A 13803-nucleotide genomic window follows, 5' to 3' on the forward strand; every position below is an offset into this window, starting at 1 on the left:
CTATTAGCCTTTCCGTTATTCCACCGACCTGACACATTCCTTCATAAGTATGTTTAAATAGCAATGTTCAATACGGATAATTACACCACATACGCCTGGTGGTCTTAATTTATGTCGGGCAGCTTTACCTTCGTACTCAACAGACTATTGTTATCTGCTTGATTACATGCAAAGTGTGGTGCAGGTGGCGAAATTGCAAGCCATGGCAACGAAAGGTTCACTTACCAAGTCTGACGCGCTAGTATTACTGCACTAGCATATCATTATTTGTGCAGTGCCATATTATTTAATGTGAGTTACAGGCTGTCCCGTGAATCGAATCACCGAACGAATTGAAAAACTGACAGACAACGCTTTCTTCTGACAGCAGCACAAAAAGTATTGTAAAAAAGTTTAGGTCTCCCTATTTCTTTAAGGGCTCTGGTTTTATCTGTTAAAATTTTAGATAAGCCCTTTAATTATTTATTTTGTAATTACAAACATGTTTATTCTAAGTCGAATACTTAAGTAGCAAAGAGCCGGAATTTGTTTTACGACAAGGGATGTTTAGGCCTCAGCCCAAGACTCAAAATGTAGAACCACCCCTTTTTTTGGCTATCCGTGTCTACTTATTCAACATTTCGGCTATGCTACGTAAAAGGAGACAGTGTCATTCATCAGGAAACTGACGATGCGCTTACCTTGTCAGGAGAAAAGAGGTGTGCCCCCACTGTTGCAACTTGCAAGATAACTTGGCGGCTATTGTCGAGTTCCGCAGGTGAACTGTACAGAGCCTCGCTCAGGAAATATGCTTCTGTACTGGAAAGCCTGAAACAGAAGTGTAATGTTTCATGTTTCTTTATTAGACAGGAATTCTGACGCTTTCGAAACCACCACTTCTAAATTCACAGCCTCATAAGCACTTCCTTCATCGCTCAGGGCAAAATCTCAACCACCAGACAGGATATTTTAATTGGCACTAGTGCTATCAACACGAAACATTTAGAACCGAAAAAAAGTCTGAAGAAACTTTTTAGTTATAATCAGAGAACAATAAACAATTGCTTTATTTTTCATAACCTTTGTTTTCTTCGAATGCTTTCGTATCCTTTGCCTCAATTCTGCTTTATGACAAGAGAATAATTTACCTGATAGAAGGTTCAGTATTTCGCAACAAAATAATCCCAAAAGCCTCTTGAATTCAAGCAGCTCATTTACCGTAATTTCTTTGTTTTACGTGACGTACACCCATCCCACAACGTACTCGTTCTATCCCACACCAACTTCGACTTCTGTTCTAAACCTCTGTATTTTTCTTTCTTTTATTTTCTTACTGATTGTCTTATTTTTCTTTCTTTCGACAACTAATTGCTTCGTCCTGGAGTTCCGACTAACTGCGGTTCCTGGGGAAACGAGAAGAAATGTGTTAAAGTAATCATCAACAAACTCTGCACAGAGTTTGTCTTTCAATTCCTTCCAGAACATAAAGCTTTGAGTCAGAGCATAATTACATCTCACCGTCTAGCACATGCGTCTAATCAAATGTTTAGATTACATTATTAAACAATCTCCATGTGTACTGTTCTTCGTGCAGACATGTAGATACAGGTAAAGTTGGTAAAGCAACAATATATGAAGACGTATGGGGATGTGGAGGTATTATCCTCGAATTAAGCTCAGCACTAGACAGAGAGGAGCGACCATGTCACGCCCCAGATGTTTGCTTCTGGTACCCTAGAATCCAAGACTACACGGTCCTCAGACACGGTTTGGTCACGGAGTCAAACACAGAAATCCCTGCCGGGAATCGAACCCCATTCGTCCAGCCCGTAGGAATACAAATATGTGTTTGAGCCCTTAAGCCTCATTATAACATTAAAATCAATCAAAACAGTAACATTCTTCTGATGTCACAACAGCTGACACCACTAAACACAACGTGACAGCAAATGGAAAACACACGAAGTCAAGATACGAGATGTGTTACAGAAGTTAATAAAACCTGAATAATTAGAAACCAAGAAACTGAAGTATCAATAGGAATCATTGCAGTTTACAGTCTTATACAATAACTTCTTTTAAAATATTTTAACAATGTAATGTTGTAGTAATTTTAAGAATGATTAATATAAACTTTTAATACTTCAGAATACTAACTGACCCCAGAAGATCGCGAAATTATCGCCGAAGCATATTGCGTTGAAGCATACAACATTTTCGTTTCTGGAATGTAAAAGTATATAAATACTTGCGTAATGATGGCTACAATATAAGACCATGACTGCCCAAAATCCTTACAAACAACTAAATGAATTGGTCTATTAAAATATTTTTCTTTTCGCCACCGCGTACAGACCCACACAGCCTCGTATCCAGTGGTTACAGTGACTACTTCCAGGGAGATGAATTTGCCGGAGCGTGAAGCTAAGCACTCGTCTTCAAATGGCGTTGAGGTTTAGAATGCTTGGAGCCATACCTCCACTACACAGTAACAGACGCTTAATTAAGAACAGCCATAACTTTAACTGTAGACCTACCTACGTAATGTTGACAAAGAATATCATTCACACGCAGCGAAGCTTAGGCGTACTGGGACCAACTGCTCAAAAGAGGAGTGTCGTTTAGTTGGAATGTGTGCGGTGCGGTCGCCGGCAAAGCTTAACTAAAAGAGATTCAAACCTCATGCCAGTTTCTAAAGCACTTCCAGTAGGTAATTAACGGAACTGTGATCATGTCAGGATACTAATTATAAGCCACATTTCTGTACCGGAATTTAAGATCTCGCGTCTCAGACGTTTTCCAATTAAAAAGTTGGTAGTGCTAATTGCGCTCGTCCAGTGAAGCGTAAAGCAGTTTTGCAGACATTTCATAATCTTGTAATGCACTGGAAAGAAAGCGGCATTTCAGATATCTTTTAAACCGACAAGAAAACACGTTATTATTATTTAACAAAATCACGCAGATAACAAACAGGCTGCCAGATATTAAGTACGCGAAATGAAAACTGGACAAAAGATGGACAAAATATACGGAATGACGAAATAACAAACGCATTATAAAGATTTCAGTCTTCTGGGTTGTTGCGCAACAACCCAGAAGACTGAAATCTTCATACTCACAGCTGTGTCGCCCTGATGACGGAGGCAGTATGACCTCTGAAACGTTGGTTAACATCGACCAGACTACACAGCGCAACAACCCAGAAGACAGAAATCTTCATACTCACCGCTGTGAAAACCTCAAATCTTATAAACGCATTATAAATATTCTCTTCACAGAAACGCTTTATTTCAGACACGAAGGGGTGAAATTTTAATGAAATGGCAAACTTCTACCGTACTACAAAGCCCCTACAACCCAGAAGATAGCCATCCTCGTACACACCACCGTGAGAACTTCAACCCCCACGTGTACATAATTTGCTGATAAAGAGACTTGCCCATCACACAAATAATCAGATTTAATTATTCCTAGACACAAAGGCTGTACTCGGACAACAGCAAAATACGTAACAAGCTTCACATGATGTTGTGTCAGGAAGGAGGCGGTTTCATCTCGTTCACATGCAGTTTTATGACGTCATTATCCCACTGGTAGGCAGATACGGGATAATTATGTCACATAAATAAGAAGAATGACACACACTCCGTTTTACTATTCTTTTAAACGAATCGTAAATTATAGCATTTGTGTTTAAGAGCTATTACAATATACAATAATTAAAAAAGAATTATAGAGACAACCGGTTACCTTTGTATGTTCTACACATACGATACGCAGCCATATATCATAAAAGTTCTTCTTATTAACTTATAGTCTGTTTTCTGCAATCAGCTTAGCTATGTGATTTGTGTGTTTCCTTTTTTGAAATGTGAATACGCGCGTAGGTTTCAATGTTTCAAGCTGTACAGTCACGGTTTCATTATGTGGAGACATTTTGTGAACGTGCTAGCTAACCGATTCACCGGTATTGTCACAGACTGCGAACGTTAGACACCGCTAACACAAAACCCACTAATCTACCTGACCCAGGGCAGGATTAATCGACGACACGGTGTTTGAGAACAGGGCGCTTACGAAAATACTTGGACCAAAGAGGGATTAAGAGACAGGAGGGTGGAAAAATCTGCTTTAAGAGAAGTTTCACAGCTTGTACTTTTCAGCCGACATCTTTAGGGCGAACACATCAAGGATCATAAGATGGATGGGGCATGTAGCACGCTTGGTGGAGATTTGAAATGCATACAGAAGTTTGGCTGGAAACGATTGCCCGGAAAATGGGACAGTACAATTACAATTAATCTCAGGGAAATGGGGTTTGGAGTGTGAAATGGGTTAATGTGATTCAGGATAGGAAACAGTTCTGACGGTAATAAACCTTCTGGTTCCAGAGAAGGCGCAAAATGTCTTGATCTGCTGAGCGTACTTAGATTCTCAAGGACTCCATACCATGGCGTTAAAGAAATGCGGAAGTGTTTGGACATGACCGTTGAAATAAAGCTGGACTGCTAATGATAAAGATGCTACTTAACTAAGCACCACGCCTTACAGACGTAGGAAGGAGTGGAACTACAGCTCCACGCATTTATAACCTCGGCACTTGGTTCAGCAATAACAACAACCGAGTCTTCTGATAGAACCTATATATCACATACATAAATATTTCCCAGACGAGAAGGTGAATAAGTTCAAAGGTCAAAAGTGTTCCTCCCAAATTTAAGAGGTAACGTCAGATGCTACTGAATATAAATGGACACATTTCTTCAAGTTGATAGGAACCTTATCCGCCCAAGATGTTAGCTAAAAGAAAAAACACGTGTCCCTCTCAACGGAAAACTTTCCGTCTTGGCTTTCAGAAAATTACACACTGCGTACACGTAACATAATATGGTGTGAGTTGGACAGAACAGTGAAAAATATACAACTCAGAATTACATACAAATAACGTTGAAAATTTACGACGTAAAGGTTGTAAAATATAGTTATAACAAATCGTTGTCACGTGTTTAAAAGAATACACGAGTCCAGAATCAGGTTCTCAAGAAACGAAGCTCAGTAAATGTTTCTCGGTTGGTCAACACAGTATGAGCCGTAGGATTTGAGGTTCTCACGGCGGTGAGTTTGAAGATGTTGTCTTCTGGGCTGTTGAAGAAACAATGGCCCGCGGACCACCATATGGCACGAAGTCGGCTGTCTTCAGCTCAGTTTAGTCTAGCACACGAAGCTGAACACTGATTAAGATTAGGCCTATACTTTACTGTTTACAAAACGACAATGTTAGATGAAACAGCGCTACTGTACAACCCTGACCTAGGTGAAGGCAGACTTAAACACAAATCACACATCTTTCAAGGTTACAAAACAACTTCCTACCTCTCTACTATACATGATTACCAATAACAGCCATCTTGAAGAAACAATGCATCGCTTAACATTGTTACTCGTTGCGCTGCGGAACGAGTCATATATTTTTCTATAAAAACGGAAAATTCAAATAACGTACGCTCCATTTAGGGACATCCAAAATGATAAAGGTTTTTTAACACTTTCACAGAGCGGTTTTACGAAAAAGCTGCTCCTTTTAACGAATTTTATACCAACGCCGAAGGAATTTATAGAACGCGCGTTACAGCCTTTACAAAAGGCCGAGATAAACGCGCTCAATGGGTCGAAGGGGGGGGGGGGGGGGGCGGAAATTAAGTTCGACCAGCGGCGATGATTCGCTAATCTTATAAATAATACAGCCGTCTTTATTTTCTCACAGTCTACGCAGCATATAAAAACCAACATTTTAATATACAGCCAAAATAATGAGAAACACGAATGTTCTTGTCTTTTTCATCGTCCACACTGAGATACATTTTGTACACACGACGTTTCGACAATTGACATCCCGTCTTCAGATGATTGGTGGCGACGGAGACAAATCATGTCCTTGTGCAGTTCTGGCATCCACAGATAGCACATACGTCATGTTTAAGCCATCATAAGACAAAAGATGCACTTCCAACAAAAACCCACAAAGAATTAGATCTTACATAACCCTATAGAAGCACAAAGCAAGCTTATCAGAACCTTGTTAAATTAGTATTTCTTCGTTTGCATACGAATAAAGAACATTTTTATGTCTTAAACTGGTTTTAGTGCTTCTGCGTAACAAACTTCTCCATTTCCAGCATTTACAGATTCCAGGGGTTTACAACATACTATCCTGGTGTCGAAGGCAGCCCCCAAGTCATGACATATATCCCATCTCCTACTATTAAATTATTTCGTTTCACTGGACAATTTGTGTCTTGATGCAGCATAGCATCTGCAACTGATGCAATGTCATTACGATATTACGTATCATCCACTCATACCACACGTGTATGGCAAGCTGCCTCTATGTCTAATTCATGAAGGCACATACTGGTATGAAAGTAAGAATTTTCGCCATCACATAAGACGGAGGGAACACGCCTACGTTGTACCTGGCATCGAGAGTTCGTCTGGACGTTGCAGCGTAAAGAAAAATCTTTATCCCTGCCGGGTATCGTACTCAGGTTCTCTGTCCGTAGTTCTATTGTTCAGGTTTACAGAAAGAAGTCTCGTGGACGTGTGGATTGCAGGGGTCATGTGAAAGTGCATACTTTGCATGCCGGCAACACGAGAAACAAAAGATGGCCGCTACAAACAGCATTTACCGCGGTCGATGGCTTCAAAATTACCTCTGAAAATATTCTGCCTTAACTGTTACCAAACAATATCCGGTATATATTGCTAATATAATAGCCAATATCCGTCACCCTTAACTAGACAAGGGCGCTGTTATTGCGATGCGGAAGAACTGAAATTACTCTCTGACGGTGGCGACTCTGTTAACAAGAAGAGCAAATGAAGATATGGTAGCCCATGGTGGAGTATGAAGTCAGGTTGTCGGATTTGTGTTGGTGCTTTTGGTATAAACCTGTCTTCAGTCGCCGCGAAGACGTTTTCACATTATATATATAAAGTCCAAAATTTCCAGCCTTGTGGCTTGTAATATTCTCTGGCCAGCAGAAATCCTGTTTCCTTACAAAATTACCAGACACACAGGCATTGTCATAACCAAGCATAGTTAGTTGACCATAAATAACCCGTGTTTCTTCGAGAAACCGAGCTGCTAACTCCACATCTTTCATAACTTCGATTAATTATGTTTAATCCATTCCCAAATGCATATCTCATTGCACAATTCGTGAGGCGTATGTAATCCAAGGATAAATTAACAATCTTTTTAATACCATTAATACACCATCTACAAACGCATAGTATTTGTCCTTGTAATGATCAGATAAACACTCATTAAATGTAAGCTAAAACACCGGAAAGTAAATTAGCCTGCATGTTGCAATATTCAAGGACATTCTACGCAAACACGGAGCAAAACTGATATATCTGTTGTCTTTACTTTGACAAATCATCTTGAATGTGAAACCGTAAACACATCTTTCTAGTATCAATTGATTACTGGGCCTTTGTTACGGTACGTAATACTGTAACAATACAATTTATAGCCAACAGGCCTTAATACCTCATTAGTTAGTTCAACATTTTTATTACATTTTGTGATTCTTGGTAATAAAGGGCCTGATCCCGCCTGCGGGCCACGGATTCTTTACCAGCGTGGCACTGCGCATTCAGCATGCACGAATAAGCACAGAAACTACTGCATCTGTCTGTCGTAAATTCGTTAGGGTAATGACGGAGAAGCTAGCAGTAGTCGACCACGAAAGAAGCACAGCAAAGACTGAGTCACAAAAACACTTAACGTAAGCAAATTACAACTCAGTCTCACTGTAATGTAGCTGTCCTGTTTCGTTAGGAACATAGTCAAGGTTTGGACAATTATCAATCAGCACATCCTACAGAAAACATTTCGTTCCAAAAGAGATTAAGTGAATGTTATATTTCCCATAGGCATTAAACAAGTGGGGAATGTAGGATATTAATAAACTACGTATTTCGTGATTCATACGACAACCTAGTATTTCGATTGAAGTAAAACCTAGGAGGTTACGATTCGCTGGACATGTGACACCGATAGAATTAAGAAAAAATGCAAACGTAATTTTGATAGGAAAACGTCTACGAAAACAGCCACTCGAAACACCGAGGAGACAAGTAGATAACATTAAGATGGATCTTATGGAAACAAATTGCAATGTACGAGGCTAAGGATTGTGTTTAATAACGGGGATTAACGGGGTAACTCTTAAGTTACTGAATCTCCGCTTTCTACTGTCAGTGTTCAAAGGTAACCAGTTACTTCGGAAAATCCTTTCTCCTCATACCAGCCACGTCCCTCTCCTCAATTCGAGATTTTATGTTCATATTCCACTGATGACATCGGTTGTGACGCCTTCTTGTCTTGTAGGTGGTTGCCATCATATCGGAGGAACGTTTAGCCTCCGTCTTCAGGGTAACGTCTTTACCCTGAAGATGAAGGCGATGCAACCCTGACGTGACAGCCCCCAAGACCACATTCGACCTTTCCTTTATTGCATCGTTGATATTTATGCCAGCCATTTAATTGCAGCAACATCGACCTAACCTGTAAGTCTTATTAATGCTGCTTTTAATTAAAAACGCCTTCTTCTGTTATAATGGTAAGTCATGCCACCACAACCATATTAGACGTATGATTCTAGTTCCGATTAAATGCTGCTGACTTATTTCTTGGTTTTACTGCGTGTAAGTGTCGATAACCGACAAACTGACGCATTTACGTGTTTTCTTGATGATTACGAAGGCGTAAAAAAATTACAGTATTTTGTATCGAAACAGCGAGATAACGAGATAGAGCATTTGACGGCGTGTTTAAAACTGAATTGTAAATGCCCTTATTTGTTTCAGGTTCGCTCTAAATACTTGTTCCCAAATTATAAAAGAATACTTGGATGCAGCCAAAGTGAAATTCTTTAATCACCTTTAATGAACCCCTCAGTATCTTTAAAAAATTACAGCTATTAAATCTAAAACGCAGTAGGCCTAGTAATTTTCTTCCTACAGTGTGCATGGGTTCTAAAAAGCAGACAGGCCTAGTTTTCTCTCTCTCAGTCCTCTTTACTTTGACGCTGAAAGTTGAGATATTTTTAAGGAAGTAAATCCACACGTTCTGTTCCCCTGCTGTACTGAAGATAGAACTCAGTTCTATACATCTGACATTTATAAACTAATTAACTAACTCTGATATTAGAGTTACATCCACCGATGCTCTTCATTGGGATAATCCTAAGTCAGTTACTCCCACTTCCGTCTCTAAAACCCACCTCTCTCGGAACCAACTTAATATTATCCTCAAAGCTCCTTCAAGGTCCTCGAAATGGTTGTTCTCCACCAGGTTTCCCCATTAAACTTCAGTATTCATTTCTCCTCTCACCATTCGATCTACATCACCAAACCATCGTTACAATTTAAATTTCACTTTACTAAAAACAACAGGTGATCGATACGAATAATGAAATTCGTCATTACTTGATAATCATCTTAAATTGTTCTCTGACTTGTTCTCGCAGGTCCAAATGTTATTCGCAACTTTTTCTTCCTTCGAAGTATCACAGGTTTAAGAAACTAGCTGTTATAGGGCCCATACTGTGTCAGGATAATACGTGACTTAAATAGTTGAGCTAAGTGCTGCGATCTCCAACAACTTATCCCACGTCCCCATTACGAATGCTTCCGTAACAGTGCAGTTAAACAACACAGCACTCAAGACCAAAAATTCACTTTTTAAACAGTCCTACTTTATACGGGAGTTCTTTACACTCAAGTAAAACAATCTTCTTCACACTTCTGTCATCAAATTCTTTTTACCCAATAATCATCTGACATAAACAAACACACGTTAAAGCAAACCGCAAATCATATTTACTGATAGTGGCAACTGATATCTTTAAGATTATATCTGAATCTAACATGAAACTCAGAAGTTAAGAAAATCGACCGACAAACAAATAGAAAGGATCAGTGAGCGGCCAAAAATGTGCTCCTAATATTACAGGTCTTGGCATCGATATCCACGTGATCACCGGAAGAGTAGTAGATAGTTTAAACATTTTACGACGAAGATGGATCCTTGGAAATCACGTAACTTAAAGTATAAATCCATTACGTTTAGTAAACAGTGAACAGGCTGCAGGATAAAGGCGTCTGTTTTCTGCCTCGAACTTACAACGTATGTGCCCCCTCCCCCAGCGCCAAGAGTTCAACAAGGGGGAAGAAAAGATGACTGGGTGGGTGGGGGGGGTGAATTCCTTCTCTTCCTCAGACTCCCCACACCTTCACTCACATTCTTTGAGGAAATATGTAAAGGAGGGGAAGAAAGAAAAAAATTGCAAAAGGAAGAAACAAGTATAATGATAAGAATGTGAAAGGGGGAGAGAGTTTAACATCAGAGTGTAATTAGCGAAGTCTTGAATGAGCTAGTTGCTTAGTTAACAGGCTACATAATTGCATTATCTGTGCTAGTGGGTATGTGTGTTAGCCAACCTCATACTGGGACCTGCTCTACTGAACAAAGTTTCCTATCAGGTGACTCGGGAGAGGGGTGAGTGTATTTAACGCAAGAAAAACGCAGCTGAAATTAGGGTCGTTACACACCACACTTCATGTCCTGCAGTGTCACGTGTCTTGGGTGAAAAATATGGGCGATAATTCGTTCACTGAGTAGTTTTACAATCCTTTCTTTGAGATGGTAAAGTTGCGTCATATTGTGATATAATAATTATATATTATTTAAATCTTGTCTAATGTAAATCGAATATTTCGATAAAGAACATCATTTAATATTTTAAATGTTAATTATTGTAATATTTTAATATTTAATAAGATTTTATTGTGATTAGACGGACAAGATTTAAATAATATAAATCCTTTCTTTCTTTTTTGTATCATGACTTCGCTTTTTGAACTTCTATACTGTTTCTCTCTTCTTTCTCTCTTTTCCTTTTGTTTCCCTCCCGTTTTTCTTCCTTATAAATTACATTACACAATATATAAAACATTAGAACAGACAGTAAATACAGGTCAGATAAAACCGATCCTAGTTCCATTTATAACTGACATGTATCGGTAATCTGGTAATGGCATTTAATCCTCTAGAAATGAAATGGTAAACACGCAACGACTGGATTTATGCAATCTGGTTGTGACATTTCCCCCCTTACATCGCATTGGTCATCATGCAATGACTCTGTCCCGTAACTGAACACAATTTATGTTTATGATTGCTGCTGAATGTTCGTCGCGATAATAAATATATTTATTAATTCATGATCAAATAAACACAGCACAATGTTTACTGAACACTGGCGTTCTGGTATATGCACATAACTACAAATAAAATCTTTCCTTATCCTGCATTTGCAGGTTACTGAAACACGTGCTCCCCAAAAGAAAATATTCGCTGCTTTGTAATATAAATGTATAAATCCGTAGTGTTACGGAAAGAAGCTTTCGAAGAGACGAAGGAGCGAAAGATACAGACCCGCAGAAAGTAACGTACTTAACTCAGTATTTTATTAGGTGAGATTTTAGGTTCTCACGGTGATGCCGTGTAGTCTGGTAGAAGTTTAAACTTCTACAACACTACCAAGCTGGTAACAGTCTACAGAACAATATGGTCTGATCATGTCTGTCCGTCCGTCGATAAAACTCAGAACCACTGGAAGGATTTGGATGCAATTTGATATGAAAGTTCTGCTTTTCTGCACGACGTCAAAATCGAATATCCTATGAGTGGTGTGAACAAAATGTCGGGTGACGAAATTCGTGACGTAGACACTTGTGCTGTGATCTGGTGGTCAAAGTGGGAACTATCGAACAAGGCAAATTTAAAGCATCTAAATGCACGTTGCAAAGAACACATGAGGATATTATGGGTACTCCGGCATGGAATGCACTTCCCGAGCTTGTTAAATATGAATTAGGCCGTATGTGCTGCTTCACTGACCACCTCACTCTCTCATTCATGCATGTAAGTAATTGGTACTGGTTCAATACCACGCCTCAATAATGAATCCGTGAAAAAGCATCATGTTTCATTCTTACGTAATTCATATTTAATTTCCTTTTATATATTAAAAGCTTGGTTCTTATTCTACCATGACATTAGTAATACGGACGGGGAACAATGCAATATCAATACTACGCAGACCTGCTAGGGCATGACGAGTCTGTGTGGTTAGTTATACATACAACTGTTATTTATATTTCTGTCGTAGACGGTAAAGCATCTCCTTCTTGAGTTTAAGTACACCATCATCTGTGTGTGTAATAACAAGACGAGAGTATGAATATTCCTGCCGAGAATTGTGGTGTTTTCAGCAAGACAGACAGGTAAAAAATTACAGGTTACAGAAACAAGTATTGTCAAAGTCATACAAAGCATAATTACTTAATGTTAATTCTAGGGGAGAAAAATGTCAGAAAACAATTCAGTTTCTAAACTATTCTCTCGGGCATTTAAACACACTCTTTTACCAACAGCTACACATATATAATATATAAAACATGGGTCTAATAATTCGCAGAAACTGAACAAAAAGTTACACATCTGTCTTGGACTTTGTCCGTATTCCTGCTGACGTACCCGCTGCAGGCAGAGATTTCCACTGCACAGTGGAACCGGGATTTTCACACAGCGGTTCGCGACCCACCTAATCCCATATGAATCGCCAAATATGAGGAAGGTAAAAAAAATCTCAGAAGTCCGCCTACGTCTTGAACTCAAAGAAGTTAATCAAGAACAGGCGACCGTCGTTATGCGCGCTTTCGCTATACGCATTAATATCCTTTCCGCGGCTGTCGCGCAGGCCAGATAAGTTGCGCGCGCAGTTTCACCGACTCTCACGGTTTAGCATTCCTGAGTAAGAGAAGTGACACGAGCATAGAACAGAGATCTTTCATTAAGACACACACATGAGCGTGGATCCACACTGAATTTGATGCTCAAAGAAATGCTAATTACCTTTGAGGGCTCAATTAAACCCATCTTATAAACAGTACAGTTAAACCTGACGGCTAATGGTTGCTGCCTGACTGATCGGCTGATCCCCGATAAATAACACATTAATCGTCTAATCGAAGTAGTTAATTATAACCGTACTGCAATCTTGAAATCGATCTTCAACTGAAGCAGTGTGTCTATGCGCATCTTGTATTGACTTCAGCACATTTACAGTGCTTTGTACCATGATGAAGGCTAGTATGTAGAAACGCTTACTAACCGTGAGTTTGCACTTTATGGACTACCTTTATTGATCTGTTAACGAATCTTAAAGTCTCGTGTCGGAAGGGAGAAAAATACAGTTAGCAAAAAGTAAAACAAAAGTCTGTTATATTTAACATTTTTCATCTCGACTTCTTCACCAGGTAACATTCATTGATGAAGATTTATGTCTTCTGGGTTGTTGCGCTGTGTAGTCTGGTCGATGTTAACCAACGTTTCAGAGGTCATACTGCCTCCGTCATCAGGGCGATTCAATATGACCTCTGAAACATTGGTAAACATCTACCATACTACATGGCGCAACAACCCAGAAGACAGAAATCTTCATACTAAGAATCGCCCTGATGACGGAGGCAGTATGACCTCTGAAACGTTGGTAAACATCGACCAGACTACACAGCGCAACAACCCAGAAGACAGAATCTTCTATCGCCCTGATGACGGAAGCAGTATGACCTCTGAAACGTTGGTAAGCATCGACCAGACTACACAGCGCAACAACCCAGAAGACAGAAATCTTCATACTAAGAATCGCCCTGATGACGGAGGCAGTATGACCTCTGAAACGTTGG

At 39.5% G+C, this 13803-nt stretch overlaps 1 protein-coding gene across 6 annotated transcripts in view; it reads right to left on the reverse strand.

Annotated features, from left to right (window-relative positions):
- The window catches only part of MESR6 (misexpression suppressor of ras 6), an 841969-nt gene that overhangs the window by 502990 nt on the left and 325176 nt on the right, over nucleotides 1-13803 (reverse strand). For all 6 annotated transcript variants that reach the window (XM_087350337.1, XM_087350339.1, XM_022083379.2 and 3 more), the window contains one exon: nucleotides 681-807. In XM_087350337.1, coding sequence (XP_087206463.1) covers nucleotides 681-807 — 127 coding nt within the window. The remainder of the gene's footprint in view (nucleotides 1-680; nucleotides 808-13803) is intronic.

The sequence above is a fragment of the Zootermopsis nevadensis genome, unplaced genomic scaffold (genome assembly GCF_977971745.1).
Source record: "Zootermopsis nevadensis isolate Lab colony 2312 unplaced genomic scaffold, Znev_1.0 Znev_ptg000017l, whole genome shotgun sequence".
NCBI lineage: Eukaryota > Metazoa > Arthropoda > Insecta > Blattodea > Termopsidae > Zootermopsis > Zootermopsis nevadensis.